The sequence below is a fragment of the Toxorhynchites rutilus genome, chromosome 3 (genome assembly GCF_029784135.1).
Source record: "Toxorhynchites rutilus septentrionalis strain SRP chromosome 3, ASM2978413v1, whole genome shotgun sequence".
NCBI classification, from domain to species: domain Eukaryota; kingdom Metazoa; phylum Arthropoda; class Insecta; order Diptera; family Culicidae; genus Toxorhynchites; species Toxorhynchites rutilus.
In genome coordinates, this window is record NC_073746.1 from 165,358,134 (window position 1) to 165,375,959 (window position 17,826).

At 36.1% G+C, this 17,826-nt stretch overlaps 1 protein-coding gene across 4 annotated transcripts in view; it reads left to right on the forward strand.

Annotated features, from left to right (window-relative positions):
* The window catches only part of LOC129775409 (Kv channel-interacting protein 4-like), a 239,499-nt gene that overhangs the window by 157,769 nt on the left and 63,904 nt on the right, over positions 1-17,826 (forward strand). For 2 of the 4 annotated variants that reach the window (XM_055780132.1, XM_055780134.1), the window contains exon 4: positions 4,611-4,805. In XM_055780132.1, coding sequence (XP_055636107.1) covers positions 4,611-4,805 — 195 coding nt within the window. The remainder of the gene's footprint in view (positions 1-4,610; positions 4,806-17,826) is intronic. The other 2 variants (XM_055780136.1, XM_055780135.1) reach the window with 2 other exon arrangements.

Consider the following 17,826-nt stretch of genomic DNA (forward strand, 5'->3'; position numbering starts at 1 on the left):
TAAGTTTTCTATCACAAACGAGTCAATGATTGCACATCGTTTAGAAACAGGGCTGCCACCTTTAATTTTGTAAAAAAATTTTGAAAAAATCTGTATATCTGTATTTTTAGCTAAAAACACTGTATAAAAAATCTGTATCGAAAAGTTAAAGGAAAAAAATAAAAATAAAGGTTTAGTTTCACTTTGAACTTATTTTTCTTACTTATGGGTCGTGTCACTACAACAAAATAAAATAGCTATCTTAGCAATTGATACAAAAAACTTCCATCACGATTTTTGACCAAGTTATATCTGAGTCACTCAATTTTTGTCCCATAAGATTCGACTTGGTAGCTTGGGTTTGGTAGCTTGAGTAAATTTTGAGTGTTTATCAAGGCCGCAGTTATATTTCACGAGTTCAATATAGAAGTCACGACAAATCGATTTGAAGGTCAGCTTCCTAGCTGCATCCAATCCTTTTCCGGCTTCTTCTGTATCGATACCAACGTAAACAGGCTTCTTCACAAAGTCTTCAATATCCTTCACATCAAGGTCAGCATCAGCAAATTGTTGCACGTGACTTTCCAAACACAAGTTATCCAATATGATCAACAATAACATTCTAACATTTTAAAAACTTGTATTTTTGATTCCAATGAAAGTGTGTATTCCGTTTGGGTTGGAGGAAATGTGAGTTTTTCACAGCAATTGGGAATTTTTTGACTCAAGCGTAACTTTTGAAAAGGGCGTATCGATTTTAGTAAGAGGAATCTTTGATAATTTATATCTCAAAAACTATGAGTCGTACCGAAATAGTGTCTTAGAAAGAGTTATAGAGTATTGATGGTTGAATATGAAAAAAATGTACACTGAGAAAAAAATGAGTACTCTTTTTTTATTTACAAAATAAAAATTTAGTTTACAATATCCAAAATACATATTTTTTCATTTTTTTTTAATTTTTTCGTGACTTTATGACATGACTACATGACTTCTATTTTATATGAAAAAATAAAAAAAAAATAAAAAATATATATTTTGGTCATACATAACATGGAACGAAAAAAATAGTTTAAGGTCTTCAAATCGCCCAAGATTTCTCTTAACAACAGTCTCCAACGAAAGCCATTTCGTTGCATTGCGTTCATCATTTTTATAAATCATGGTATCTATGTATGCACTGTAATAAATTTAATACTTAAAATTGAATTTTAAAAAAAAACTGTGAACTCTGTATCTTTGCTTAAAATCTGTAATTCTGTATATACATACTGAAATTCTGTATCTGAAATTTGGCGGAAAATCTGTAAAATACAGAATATTTTGTATATGAGGCAACCCTGTTTAGAAATCAAATTATAACTCGAAAAGACATACAGGAAAAGGATGCATGCCAGCTTGAATTTCTTTCTCGTTGTATGCTCGTATGTTCACTGTGTGTATCCTAGAGAAATACGCAAACAGCGATTTTGGATCCTCTCTAGATACAGAATATGAATACAGGCCGGTCTCGATTATATACAATCGAATCCAAGAATATTTATATATATACTAGCTAACCCGGCTAAACTTCGTCCCGCCCATTTACTTGATTAATTCTCGAGTAATGCAGAAATTTGTGTTTTATTTGTATGGCAGCCACCCCTAAGAGAGGGGGGAGGGGTATCTAACCACCTAACCAACATTCATTGCACCCTAAAGTTTCCATATGCCTAATTTGGTTTAATTTGCTTGATTAATTCTTGGGTAATGCAAAAATTTGTGTTTCATTTGTACGGCAGCCCCCTCTAAGAGAGGGGGACGGAGTATCTTAACACCATAGAAACATTTATTGCATTCTAGAACCTCCACATGCCAAATTTGGTTTCATTTGCTTGATTAATTCTCGAGTAATGCAGAAATTTGTGTTTCATTTGTATGGCAGCCCCCCCTTTGAGTGGGGGAAGGACTGTCTAACCATCATAGAAACATTTATTGCACCCTAAAACTTTCACATGCCAACTTTGGTTTCGTTTGCTTGGTCAATTTCCGAGTAATGCAGAAATTTGTGTTTCATTTGTATGGCAGCCCCCCCTAGAGAGGGGGGAGGGGTCTCAAAATATCACGAAAACCTTCCCCGGCCCCAAAAACCCCTACATACCAATTTTCATGTCGATCGGGTCAGTAGTTTCCGAGTCTATAAGAATCAGACAGACAGACAGACATCACTCCATTTTTATATATATAGATATATATATATATATATATATATATATATATATATATATATATATATATATATATATACATATATATATATATATATATATATATATATATATATATATATATATATATATATATATATATATATATATATATATATATATATATATATATAAATCATATAAATCATCCTATTGAAGTCAGAAAACAGCTTTCTCACATACAAGCATACACACACACACACACACACATATATATATATAAATCTCGTGTCACGGTGTTTGTTACCGAACTCCTCCGAAACGGCTCGACCGATCTTGATGAAATTTAATGCGAAGAATAAACAATAATCTGGAATTGCGTTCATACGACCGTTCGTACGACCCTCGCTATGTTCTTCTTCAATGGCACTAACGTTCCCAAGGTTTGCCTTCTCAACGTAGTACTACTTGCGTTATTTTTATTAGTAAATAGTTGAGATTTCTATAACGAACAATACGCCTTGAATGTATTCTGGAGTGGCAAGCTCAAGAATATGCGTGACTACAGTGCAAGTCAGAAGGGTTTCTTTAACGAAAAATCTCTTGCATAAACATTAGACCAACGAGACCCCGTCACAGATACTTAATTCATTATGAACATCATTTCTCATTTTGATTTAATATTTATGAACATGCGACGAAACAAACAGAGGGCGCGCTCGATGGATTTTCATGTTTATCATATGGTGATTTGACATGGTCAAGAAACGCCAATTCAAGATATCGCAAGCTGTGCCAACAATTTATGGTCGACATATACGCGAAGGTAGAGATTGAACGACTGCAATTCTTACTACACAATCAACAAATGCGGTGCGAAGAATAATACATTCACTTGCGGGACACTATCATAAGCAACGCCGACACAGCTTTAGTTATAGCCAGGCCAAAGCGCAATGCATTGTCATGACATTGCGCGTGTGTTCAAACACAAAATGAAGTTCAATCGTATTCGTCCCCACATATTGTTGGTTGTATTCTGTTGAATGGAAAAAGCGTAATTTTGCATTCTGTTCAAGCTCAAGTCCAATCGAGTTGAGCAAATGTGACAACCTTGCCACGCAATTCGACGTAAACAACATTGGTCTCCATGGTCCATTTATATGAAGCAAAAATAGTAATGGTTTTTCGGGTGGAATAAACACGCAAAATTTTGCATTCAAACACATTCAAAACAAATTTAGCATCCAAACAAAATCGAATAATAATTTTCATTCAAATTTCAACAATTTAGAATTATTTCCGGAATTATGCCGATCAGATAGAGAGTAAATTGAACCACAAATACGGATGACTTATTTTGACCATTGTTTCGCGACAAGGCGAAAGAATTTAAGAGTGTAAAAGTCGATTTCGATTGAATTGTAAAATCCGATCACTCATATGCATATATGAATATTGAGTTCTACAATTCGGTGAAGAGTAATAAAAACATACATGAATAAAGGAAGCAATATAGCTGTGTTTCAAACTTAGATTACCGATGTGAATACTCCTCGATTGAATGACAACGATAAAATAACGCGATTCCAAACGGGCCGATTAATCAGCTCCATTGAAGTTAGCTGGCGTATCGCTGTTTTCCAAATTATGAACGAGACCAAGCTGTTATAAACTAAGCCATGTTGAAAATCACATGCACGTATTTTCTAACAAGGAGACATCAATAAATATTTATTTTCTATATTTCATTTTTTCTACTTTACGACAAACTTATATTAATTTTTTCAGTTGACGTTTAACTTTTAAGAGATCAAACATGTCAGTTACGTTAATGAAATACACCAAGAAACATCATATAATATATATATATATATATATATATATATATATATATATATATATATATATATATATATATATACATACATACATACATATGTTCGAATTTCAACAAGGACAGAGTTATGCTGAGTTATGAAATGAATTTCGTGTTTACATCTCATTTTTAGTCCTTATCGTCCCCGATTTTAGTTATTCGTGGCGACCTTGCCCGACTATTTCGAGGATTATCGGGATTCTACTATACCAACAGAAACATGAGCCAAATATACCATTTACATTCCGCTGGCCATCTCCTATTAACTGTATTTTACTTTACTCAGAAACTGATTCAACTAAATAACCCCTCACACCTCCACTCGGCTGAACTCTATGAGATAGTGACGGTATAGCAATTCAAACAGGTCCAGAATATTTCAGAGAAAAACGAAATACTTCGTACCTAGGCAAACATTTTTTGAAGTTCAATTGCTGACAAAAACTTCAGTTGCAATGCAATACAACCATACTTAATGCTATATACCTACTACCCGTGTTTACTTAAACTTCATTTTTCATTTTTTTTCTCTCTCCCAACTTGTTTGCATGCCACCCGCCATCAAGCAGAACCTGAAGCCGAGGATTTGCCCGTTCCGCAACGCTACTACCCGGACTCGCTGGGAGAGATCACGCGCACCGCCCGCTTCACCGAGGATGAAATCAAGCGGATATACCGCGGCTTCAAAGCGGAATGTCCCACCGGCATCGTGAAGGAGGATACCTTCAAAGGCATCTATTCGCAGTTTTTCCCGCTCGGTGGTAAGGACAGTTAGTGTAGCTGGGGCTGCTGCAGGAGTGGCGCTTTTTTCCCGTATCATGAGCACATGCACTGGCGCCACTACTGAACAGCTTCATTGTTATTCTTCCATTTTGGTTTACGATTCTACTCTGTTTGAATTTTAACATGACTTCATAGCTCATCAATACACTGTGGATACATCAGTTTATAATTGAACAGACGGAAATTTGTTTATTTAAAAACAGAAGAAAAATATTTCGCTCAGATACATTTTATTTGCAACTTCATTTGTTTATTTATTCAATAACGATTGCATGACTATTTGATTGTAGGTGCACGCCGGTTAGACTGAGTTTCATGATGAATATAAAAATAATTCTCCGTTCTTAGAGGAGGAACATTTGACATATATACAAGTTAAATTCCGAACGGATTTCGGATTAGAAAACTAAAACTACTGAGCAATATTGCTCCTGTTAAGGTTACGACAGAACTGATTTTATTTTATCTTTCATGTACAAAGCTAGCTTACAATCTCACCTATCTGCCTATTTCTGTTTCCTTTCGTTCCTTCTTTCGTGTAGCCGTTTTATTATCTCAACCCGAGTTCTTATCTGTGGCTGCATAATTTTCGTCGGTCGCATTTACCACATGGCGTTATTTATGCTTAAGTGTTTACTTAAGCGCTAGAACATTAATCCGTGGTGTCTGCTCTGCCTCCTGCTGATAAGTTTTGTTGGCGTGGGTCGATACTGATGTTGTATTCGTGGTGTTGATAACTTTCATATATTTCCAACGAATCAATCAAATTGTTTATCGGTCGCAGCTGGGAGACGTTAGGAGGGTTGGCGGTCTACGGCTCAGCCGGCCCCTGTTCTTCAGTGAGCTCTCTTCTTCGAGCGATAGTTCATGAAGAGACTTTCTTCCTGAAGGAGGTTCAATCCTATGGTTTTTCTTTCTAAATCACAATGTGTGTTCTATTATCAAAGAAGTACTGTAGAAAAATGAACATATTCTTTTTTTATCCCATCTGTTTATTTTGTTTTTTTTTATCCCATTTATTTATTTACGGCTCATTAGCATTTTAGATGTAACAGAGCCGAATTTTAATCGTGTACATATCACATGGTTATCATATCTATAATTAGCACATTACACAGTAGTTGTCATTCGTCAGTATTCCTTATATACCATTACATATGGTACATTCACACAGTAGCCATTTAGGCGTAAGAGTATTCTTTCTGTTCTTCCATTATCCAGTTGGACCACCGGACAGCGGAGACAGTTGGTTGATCATTGTTGAGTTATTTATAGAACAGTAGTCCGATGTATCTGGCAGAGCAGAGCAGTTGTATGGATGAATCGATCTTATTTCGACCGTGGATCGATCTCCATCGCTGATGATTGTTGCGTGGACGTAGCTATTCTATAACAACACAAAGATGGTCAATGAGGGCCCTGAGTTTTGAACTCACGATCGATCGCTTACTAAGCGAACGCGCAACCAATGTGGCTACGGAGACCCCCTGTTTATTTTGTTGTCATTTAGCAATTCAGCTATAACAGAGCCGAATTTGTTCGTGCAAATATTTATCTCACGATAATTTGTTGTATAAAGGGTGTGTCACATCAAATTGCATCACGGAAAAAACGCTGTAGAAATTTAATTTTTAGGAATTATATCTTCAGCTTTCGCTTATAATCAGATAAGAGTGTATAGATCACGTTGGCCATGCTTCACTGTAAATTTTTCGTACATTTGGAAAAATGTCGTCGGACGAAAAAGAGCGTCGTGAATTAATCCTGTGCACTCATTTCGAGAATCCGGAGTTGTCACATCGGGACATCGGTAAGATGCTGGGAATCGTCCAATCCACGGTCAGCAGAGTACTAAAACGATACTTCGAGAACCTAACCATCTACAGGAAGGTGAAGAACGGCAAAAATGGATGCTCCGTCAGTGAAAAAGATCACAAGCGCGTAGTTAAGCAGTTTAGACGTGATCCGAGAAGTTCGGTCCGGGATGTCGCCAATAAGCTGAATTTGTCAAGTTCATTCGTCCAGCGGACCAAGCAGCGGGAGGGCCTGCGTACATACAAGGTTCAGAAGGCTCCTAACCGCGACGAAAGGCAAAACATGGTGGGGAAGACGCGAATCCGGAAGCTGTACACCGAAATGCTGCCGAAGCCGCATTGCCTGGTAATGGACGACGAAACCTACGTCAAAGCGGACTTTCGTCAGCTGCCGGGCCTGTTGTTCTTCTCCGCAGAGGACAAATTCAGCGTTCCGGAGGAGATTCGCAAGCAGAAACTATCCAAGTTTGTCAAAAAGTACATGGTGTGGCAAGCGATCTGCTCTTGCGGAAAGCGGAGCGCCCCCTTCGTGATGACCGGCACGGTAAACGGGCAGGTTTACCTTAAGGAGTGCCTACAGAAGCGCTTACTACCACTATTGAAGCAGCACGAGGGCCCGACCATCTTCTGGCCGGATCTCGCTTCGTGCCACTATTCAAAGGACGTGTTGGAGTGGTACGAAGCCAACGGGGTCACCTTCGTGCCAAAGGAAATGAACCCGCCCAACGCGCCGGAGCTTCGCCCAATAGAGAAATATTGGGCGATTATGAAGCAGGCCCTCCGGAAGAACCCAAAAGCCAACCCAAAAACTTCAAGAGAAAATGGATTTCTGTTCAAAAAAAATTACAACCTGACGTTGTACAGAACCTTATGGACGGGGTAAAGAGGAAGGTGCGAGCATACGGGCTTGGGCTCGAAGTATGAATAAAAACAAAATGCCAAAAGTTGTTTAATAGTTTTTATTTTACTGTCTAAAATTTTCAAAAGGATCGGCCTACTGGGCGAATTTCTACAGCGTTTTTTCCGTGATGCAATTTGATGTGACACACCCTTTATTACACAGTAGCCATTCAGGCGTAAGAGTGTTCCTATCTTATCGATACACATGTCGCCTTTTTCCGTGTAAGAATATTCCTATTGTTCGAATGTTCAAAGTTGGACCATACACAGCGGGACTGTTGATATGAGGCTTCCATTGTTGTGTTATTAATAGTACCAATTACCGATGCAGCAGACCATAATGTGAACGGTAAGGAACTGGGATTACATTCACATGATGATTGTTACGTGGACGTAGTAGCTAGAATAAAACACAAAGATGGTCAGTTGATGGTCTTAAGTTATGACCTCATGATCGTTCGCTTATTTGCGGACTGGTTGCCTGGTTACGAAGGCCCCCCACATATTCTTGTTTTTTATTAGATTTTATAACCTAACAAGGTTATGTTGGGTAATGCACTTTCCGCACATACTTTATTGAACCGAATTAACCGCCCAATAATGTTCTCCAAAATTAAACGGACTTGAAGGTAAGCGATAGTTAATAAATTAGGTTGTCATTTGGGGCAAAAATATCTTTTCGGAAAGCAACTGCCAAATTTATTCGATTTATGTCACACGAAGTGAAGCTTACGATGCAATATCTCGCTTATTTCATGCTTCCATTCTATTCAAAAAAAAATCGTTGTCTACTAGCAGCTTTAGAAAAGAGAAGGACAGCAGACAACAGACCTTCAATTCGGAAACCATGCACGAATCGACTTCCTAGTTCTCTGCTGAAAATAGTTTTGGCGGCTCTCTCGTTAGGTATTCTGGCTATATGTCCAGCCCAGTACAGCCTGCCACGCTCTATTACCTTCACTATACGGAGTTTCACTCAAAAACTCCGAGCACTCGTCGGTCAGCTTCCTTCAGCGTCCATGCTTCATATCAGTAAAAGGGCCACCGGGAGGATCAGCGTCCTATACAGCGCTAGTTTTGTGTGAGTTTGCAAACTACGGGACCTTAGTTGGTTACGTAGTCCGTAGAAGACCCTGTTCGCAGCTGCAACTCATCGTTTCACTTCACGGCTCATATCGTTGTCACATGTCACAAGCGTACCAAGATAAAACACGAGATAAACGAATTCATCAACCACTTCAAATCGTTCCCCATCAAACTCCACTTCAGCACCAACACCACCGGAACCTCCACGCTCCCTGCCAGCTACCATGTACTTTATTCTGGCAGAGTTGATGATAAGTCCCAGCCTCGCCGCTTCCCTCTGGGATTTCGGGATGACCGTACCGTTTCTTTGCACGTTTGCTCTTCCTACTGCTTCTTCAAGGGCTATGTTGAACAATAAGTTGGAGAGCGCATCCCCCTGCTTCAGTCCATCTAACGTTACGAACGCTGAGCATGTTTTGAAAGAGTGACGTATTTACTGTTTATTCAGAATAAAGACAAAGTAAAGATAAAAATATGTTCCCGAAAGACGTAATCCTACGTCAAAAACTATGGGTGGGTTATACCTAAAATACAATCACAAGGTTGACGTAGGACTAACGTTGGCTTAGTAGTCATTTGAGTGTATTTGAGTGTAATTATTGATTAAACCAGTGATTGAATGAAACAATTTCCGGATTCAAACGCGAGCAAATCCCAATATAGGTCAATTCATGCATTGTGATAGATTACTTTCTTCATTGCAAGTCGTATGACATGTCGCCGTGTTCATTTCATATTTTCTCGTGGACTTCCAAAATATGTGAACGCCAGAATGGTTCAATGATCAATGTATTTTACATTTCCCTCTGAATTTATTGCATCTCCCAAGTGTACGAACTTCTCGAACCGCAAACTTGGTTGATTTACTGAGCTTTAGGCACTCGGTTTTAATTTTTACATGTAAGTTTAATGCATATTGTTCAATCGACGCTATAAACGTTATCGCAGCAAATTGTTGTCAACATTTTGCCAAACGGTATACGTAGAAGTTCAGTAAGCTGAAGACATCAAGGGATATCTTCGAAAAACCGAGCCAAATCATTGTGTTCATACCGTTTTTGAAGTCTGCACATATTCCCGAGTGTAAAGATGCATGCGGGCAAAAAAGTACCCGCATCTTGCATCTATTTCTCAATTCCGTTTTCCCCAGGCTCATTGGTTTTGAAATCTTTTGTTGGGGAAACACGTTCCGATCTGCAGAAATGTATGCGACCCGCACCTTGCATCAAATTGATGTGGTGAATGAACCTGGTGACTTTCTACCAATTTATCTAAATCCGGTTCAATATTGGTTGAAGCATTAAATCTCTGCGTTCGAACGGCTTCTTTGTTCATCTTCAATGTATCGAACATACTCTAACAACAGAGCTCCGATGCCAGGTAATGCAGACTCACTCAACTGGAGAGAGGATCTGTTGGTCTGTAATAACACCTCGTCAATTCGTCTCTGAGCGATGACATTTCTCAAAGTCATTTTTAGTAGAAAGTACAAGCTCTGTTAAAAAGTATCGCGACTTTCGTATTTACGCGGGTTACGTATATTCGATTCTAGATTTTTTGTGGTATTATGTTGGTACTCATGTCTCTCACTTATGCTGCCAAGTACGGCTATTTTGAATGTTCAGTTGATTTTTGACAACTGCTTTTCTTACATTTTCTTGTCTTTGATTTTTGCCTATTGCAAAAATGGATCAAAGAATCTGTATCAAATTTTGTCTGAGAAACAAAATCAAATGCGGAAACACAAGTTAAGAAATTTCGGACTCACTTAATTTAAAAAAATATTTTTTCTTTCGGAGTGAAGCTCCGTCTTTTATTTTACTGTTTGAAATATAACTTTAGACTGACTTTCCAATTGTTATCCCTGTCTTTTATATTCACTTGAGATGGTTTACAATAATTTTATCTTATCTTAATTCAGCATATTTAGCAGGAACGATCCGGGTGGTCTGATGTGTTTATGTTTATCCGGGCCGTCTGGGAAGGTTTATGTTTATCCGGGCCGTCTGGGAATGTTTATGTTTATCGACCGCTGGTCGATATTGTGATGACTCGTATTTTGTTTATCTCGAGTGTCGTATGTTGAGCTGGCTGGTGTTGCGTTAACTCTTCCCCTCTTAAGTAACTTTGTCCTCAAAGTTGGATTGTTCGAAATGGTGATGGCATATTGATAAATGATTGTATTTCTGTTTTGCGTTGTTCTGATAATTCTGTTGTTGTTAACTCTGGATTTGTGATGATGGTTTCATCTTTTCTGTTGACTGGAGTTTGGATTTCCTCAAGGGTGATATTTTCTCTGTTGATATCTGGAACCTTGAATTCGGCTTTGATGATTGGTTTTCTTGAATTATATAGGAATATTCCGATAATGGCGATAATAGATATGAATGTTACTCCTCCTAAAGATCCAAATAAGTTAAGCTTCCAGGTAAGTGAATTATTTTGAAGACTTATTGTTTCTAATTGTCTCTTTTTAATGTTAGATGTTGGAGATATTCGGCAGGTGGTGCATCAAGAGTGTCAATTTCAGTGGCTAATAAGCCTGTTGTAGTATGATATGGTCGTCCAGGTATGACGGTTTCAAAATTTGAGAAGACTTCTCCATTGATTTGTAGGCTGCATTCTTCAAACTGGATTAAGAATGAACCGTTAAGTTGTTGGTTTGTATTGCTGCAATTTGATGAAATTGTCACGATTGCATTATTGATGAGAATGGAGGCGTCGTTTATTCGTTTGATTAATCCTTTTGAATATACTTTTTCAAAGGTGCAATTAGAATGTTGTCCGCGTATGAGGCGGTTTATGCAATCATTGCCTGGGGTTAATGTTTGAGTTTCACATAAGAAGTAGTTTCCTTGGTCTTCACATGGTTGGCTTGATTCATATACATATGTGGTATTTCGCATAAGATAATTGTGTTGTAATGCGATTCGTTTATTATTGCTTATGATAGAATCAATGTACTCATATTCATAAATATTTTTGGAAAATTGAGGAATTTTCAGAATGTATGCAATATGTGTTGTGTTTAACATAACCTGTGCTGTTGATTGTGATAGGAGTTCTTCGAATGATGTAACATATACATCGTGATTTCCCAAAAAGGTTGCGATTGTGTTAAAGTCGCGCATGGATAAAAGTTTGCTGCTTGGTATGCCATGTTTTGCCATCAAGATTGCTTCTTCAAGTGATTTCTATTTGGTCTTGAAGTGAATCTAAATTTGATAACATCATAAGGTGGTTGATTTCAATAGAGTGATTCTTGATTCTCTGATTTTCAATTGTAAGGATTTGGTTAGCTAGATTGGTTACTTCTTGGATCCTGTTACTTATGGCTTCGTTGATCATAACTTGTTTGTTGTTTTGTGTAATGAGGGAGTTAATCGTTGCGTTGATGATGCGTAGGTCCTCTGCATCCGGATTGCCTGCTACCCATTTCCAAATGGTGCCTAATGTGTCCCATCTCTTTTGTCTTTTTACAAATGGTTTAAGTTTGAGGAATGTTTCATACAATTTATTGTTTTTGATTTGTATAAGTTCGTACAACGGATTGTTTGATGGTTCTAGTTGTATTTCTTTATTTACATGAGATATTGTGTCGCCTATTTGAAATAAATCAATTGGATGTACAATGCGTATATATCCTATTTTTGTTCTAGCTTTTCCAAGAGGTATAATTGCAAGTGGGTTGTTTGTTAGATCGTGTATTTGGATTCCTGCCAGTGTCTGAGATACGCAGAGGGCGAGTCTGTAAGAAATGTTTTTATTCGTTTATATTTTTTCGTAAGTTACATTTGTGAATTTTTCTGTTATTCGAATCTATGATATATGTATCGTGGTTTTCTTTGATTTTTACAATATTGTATCTGCTTTTGCGTTTATTGTGAATTAGTTTTTTCATATGCATAAGAATTTGGTTCATAATGTTGATAAGTTTTTGGGATTATTTTTTCTTCTTTGTTTTTGAAAAGTTTAATTATTTTGTCATTGTTTTTATCTCTTATTCTGGCTATTTCGTTAAATGATAAATTTTCTCTACTTTCACCTATGTAAATATTTTTGGGTGTGTTTTTTATAAAGGAATGTATTGTGTTATTGTATCTATGGGCTGCTTGTTGGATTAAACAATGTATTGTCATATCGGGGTTTAAAGCTTTTATGCATCTGGCAATTTCTCTAATGGTTGAATGGCATCTTTCGATTTGACCATTGGTTTCTGACCTGTTTACTGGTGTTTTAAAGATTTGAACGCCTAGATTTAATATTTGTTGTTCTATAACATTGGAAACGAATGAGCTTTCGTTATCAATGACTATTTGAGCTGGTAAATCCCAATCGAATAATATATCTTTTATATCTGTAATGGATTTTGATTTGATGGGTCGAATCTTCAGATATTTAGAAAATTTGTCTATTGATGATATAAAGAGAAAATTGGAGTTGTATATAAATATGTCAATGTGAATAATTTCTCCAGGATAGTTTGGTATTGGTGTTTTTACAGGTATGAATTGTTGTGGGTTTCTTTCATATTTTTCTGTTTTACATATTTCGCAATTTCTTACAACTCTTTGTATTAATTTGTGCATTCCTGGAAAGAAGTATTTTTTTATGATTTGTTGAGAATTTTCTTTAGCATTTCTATGAGCAAAATTGTGTATGTTTTTAATTTCTTCTAATTGTTGTTCTTCATTATTCAAATCTTCTACTTGTATTTGTGAGAATCTTGCTTTGACAATTTTAGGATTGAATTGTTCTGTATATATTTCTTGTATCTGACCCATTGTAGATTCATTTGTTAAAATTCCATTTATAACTCCTGGATTTAAATATTGTTTAAGTGTATCTTTTAAGAATTGTGAAGTGAAATTTGGTTCGACAAATATGTGTCGACTGAATTTTTCAAAAGGAACGTTGTGTTCATGCGATGAAGTTTGTCCGATTTGAAAAATTAATTGATTCCGAAAAACATTGATTGGTGCTTCTGTAGATGGAATGTATGAAGTGTCATCGTTTTCTCCTGAATGAATGGTTGGGGTTAGTGAGTTAATTTGAATGCGTGATAACGCGTCTGCTACTACGTTGGATTTTCCAGGTTTGTAATGCATTTCGTAATCATGCTCTTCTAAAAATGATTTCCAACGTTTTAGTTTGGCGTTGTTGTTTTTTGGTGATAGTGTAAATGTTAGTGGTAAATGGTCAGTGTAGATTTTTAGTTTTGCTCCGTATATGAAGTTTCTAAGAGTTTGTAAAGCCCATACAACTGCTAGCATCTCCTTCTCGTTTGTCGCATAGCTTTCTTCTGTTCTCGAAAGAGTTCTGGAAATGAAGGTGATAGGTCTTTCTCCGTTGGAAAATTGCTGAGAAAGAACAGCTCCTAAGGCTTTATCTGATGCATTTGTGGTGAGTATAAAGGGTTTTTCGAAATCGGGATACGAAATTTTAGAGTTTGGAAAGCAGCTCGTGCTTCTGTGTCTAATTTGATTGAAAATGCTTTTGATTGATTTTTTGGAATTTGGCGATGGCCATCTTCCCCTTCTAGAAATTTTGTCAAAGGTTTTGCAGTTGCTGCATAATCTTTGATAAAACGTCTGTAATAACCAGATAGTCCAAGAAATGCTCTTAATTCTTTCAAATTTGTTGGTTCTGGGTATTTTTCAATGCTTTCAACCTTTTTTGGATTTGGTTTTAAGCCGTGTTCTGAGACAATAAATCCTAAAAATTCTACTTCATTTTTCAAGAATTCCGATTTATCCGGTTGAATTTTGAAATTTGCTTCTCTTAATGTTTTCAGTACAGTTTTCAAATTATTCAAATGTTCATTTAGTGTTTTTCCAAAAATAATAATGTCATCGATGTAAACATGACATATTTTGCCAATGTGTTCTTGAAGAATATCATCCATTACTCTTTGAAAGATGGATGGTGCGTTTTTTAAACCAAACGGCATTCGAACGAATTCGTATTTACCGTTGTTTATAGAAAAAGCTGTTTTTTCTATGTCAGATTTTGACATAGGTACTTGATAAAATCCTGACGCAAGGTCAAGTGTGGTGAAATATTTGTTATTTCCAAGGTTTGCTAAAACTGCAGATGTATCCGGGATAGGATATCTATCACTTAGAGTTTTGGCATTTAGTTTACGATAATCAATTACTAATCTGTTTTTTTTTTCATTGCTCGCATCGAGTTTTTTTGGTACTATCCAAACAGGTGCGTTGTACGGAGAACGCGAAGGCTTTATTATACCATCATGAAGAAGTTTATTAATTTGTTTTGAGACTTCAGCTTTCAAAGTTTGGGGATAAGGATATGATTTACAATATACAGGATTATCATCAGTCGTTCTTATTTTTGCTTCTACTCTGGTGGTAAATGGTAATTTTTGGTCTGGTGGCTGAAAAAGATCCTGAAATGAGGTTAATATTGCTGCAAGTTTATGTTTTTCTTCGGTGTTTAGATGTTCGTTCCTGATGTGAATTTTATTGATTTGCTGAAAATTATGTTGTAAAAGTGGAATAATATTATTGTTCGGCATAATAATTTTTTCTCCAGAGACATCGATGATTGCTTTAAGTTCTTTCAGAGTATCATGACCTACAATTGCGTCAAATGTTTTTAATTCATGCATGTGGTAAAATTTTATTATTTTGTCGGAGTATGGTTTAAAGAATTTTCCTTGAGAGTATTTGCTGATGGTTATGTTCCCTCCTATTGAAGAAACTGAAAAGGGTTTTGCTACATTGTGTGATATTTTTGTGAATCTGGGATGTATGAAATTTTTATTGGAACCTGTATCTACTAAAACTTTTAATGCTTTTTTTTCGCTACCATAATATAGAAAGTACGGTAACGAAAATTTCATCCTAAAAAATTAAATTCTGCGTTTTTAAATTCTTCGTTTTCTTCATTGTCGTCTTGAGTAGTTAATTGCTTCATGTATCTTTCAAAGTATGGATCTTGTTGTATTTGTTTATAATAGTTCTCTTCTGATTCTTCAATGTGTTCTTCTATGGGTTCCTCCTGTTCTTCTTTAATTTGAGATTCTTGTGGGTTATTTGTGGAAATATTAAACATTCGTTGGCGTTTGGGGGGTCTGTTCTGATTTGAATTCTGTGGCCTGTTTCCATAATTTATCATTCTGCTTCTAATAGATTGATCTACTTCCATTGGTTCTGGTGGTGGTTGTTGGAAAGGATTCCTGGGAGGTAATGGTGGTTTTTGGAAGGAATTTTGTGGGAATGCTTGATTAAATCTCTGATTGTTATATCCAAATGGTGGTGATCTTTGATTATTATATGCAAATTGTGGTGGTGGCTTGTATGGAAAAGGTTTTCTTTGGATTGGTTGTGGGATAATTCTTGGCGGAATTCTAGGTGGTATTGGAATTAAATTTCTTGGTGCTGATGGGAGTTTGGAAGTTTTGGTCTTGTTAACATTTTCCTACATTCAATGTTTTGAAAAGAAATGCAGTAGCCGTAAGCTGCGGCTAATGATGTTGGTTCGTAGTTTCTGATAAATTTATAAATGTCTCCGTCCAATCCTCTTATGAAAGCATCTATGGCTTTTTTATTATATGTTTCAATCAATGCTCGTGAAGCTTCGGGGTGTACAAATCTTTCATCAGTATTAATTTGATTAGCAATTAGTGAAAGAAGTCTATTTACTTCGTCATAATAAATTTCGAGCGATTTTCCACGTTGTTGGACACTCATTAATTGATAATCTAGTGTCTCTAAATCTCTCTTTTCACCATAGTAGGTAATAAGAGTTTTTTTAATTGAAGGCCAATTTATAACAATATTTGAAGCTACCAAAGCATCATTGGCTTCACCTCTAATTTTGCGTCTGATAGTTTTGCAGACCATGTGAAATTTGTTCTGCTGTTCAACGGAATTTCTTTCGTTTGTTTGGTATAGTTTAACCAAACTATCAACATCGTTGAGCCAGCTGTTTAATTCGCTAGGCTCTCCGGTGAAAATTGGTAAATCTTTTACGAGATCCGGAATTTTTTCAAATGATTCAGGATTAACTCCTGAGCCATCTGGTTTTGTGAAATACAATGGGGGATCACTATAATCAGGATGAATTTTTGGGGAGGCAGCGGCTTCTAAAGCGGCAAGCCTGTTGAGAATTTGGTCGACAGCGTTTTGTTCCATGTTGTTTATTGTTAATTGATTAAATGCTTTTAATAAATTATCCAGTTTTCAAAGAATTTTATAAAATAGAAAAAATGTAATAAATGTTTATTTTATCCTGAAAAATTGTATTTAGTATAGAATATTAGGGATAAATGTTGATGCAAAAATGTTTGTTAAATATTGATAAAATAAATTTATTAAAAATATTTAAATTGAATAAACCTGAAAAAAATTGTATTATATTAAATTATATAGTATTTATTTATTATTTCAAATATAATTTTCAAAAAATATTTTATAAATTACCTTTACTTCCTCTGAAATCAATTGTGTATTATTTATTATTTATTTTTTGTTATAGTTGGTTAATTACCTTATTTTTTCTGAAATCAATTATATATTATTATATTTAATTTATTTGTTTCATATATTGGATTAATTATTTATTTATTTGATTCACTTGTTTATATAAAATCACTTTTTTTTTAATTTGTATTTCACTTTGTTTTAATCACTTTGTGATATTCTTGTTTTATTTTTGTGTACTTACATGAAAATCATTCTAACTTCCGACTTCTTCCAGTGGAAGTGCGAGTTTTCGAAACCTCTTTCGGTGAAAGTCCTCGTCTTTGATTTTCGGAACCGGAACCTCTGTCGGTCGGTATCCTCCTTGGGTCGAGACCAGGCGATGTCCGAAATCTTTCCGGTGTGGCGGCTGGTTCCCTTTTGCTAATTGCTACTTGTGGAGCCTTTCCACACGGCTGCTCAATGGCGGTCGGAGTTTCGGATTTTTTCGGATAGTTTTTTGTTCGCGTCACTCTTCCGTGGCGAATCTTACTATCACTCACTACACTCGCGCTGGTCCCTATTCGGGCGCCAGTTAAGAAATTTCGGACTCACTTAATTTAAAAAAATATTTTTTCTTTCGGAGTGAAGCTCCGTCTTTTATTTTACTGTTTGAAATATAACTTTAGACTGACTTTACAATTGTTATCCCTGTCTTTTATATTCACTTGAGATGGTTTACAATAATTTTATCTTATCTTAATTCAGCATAT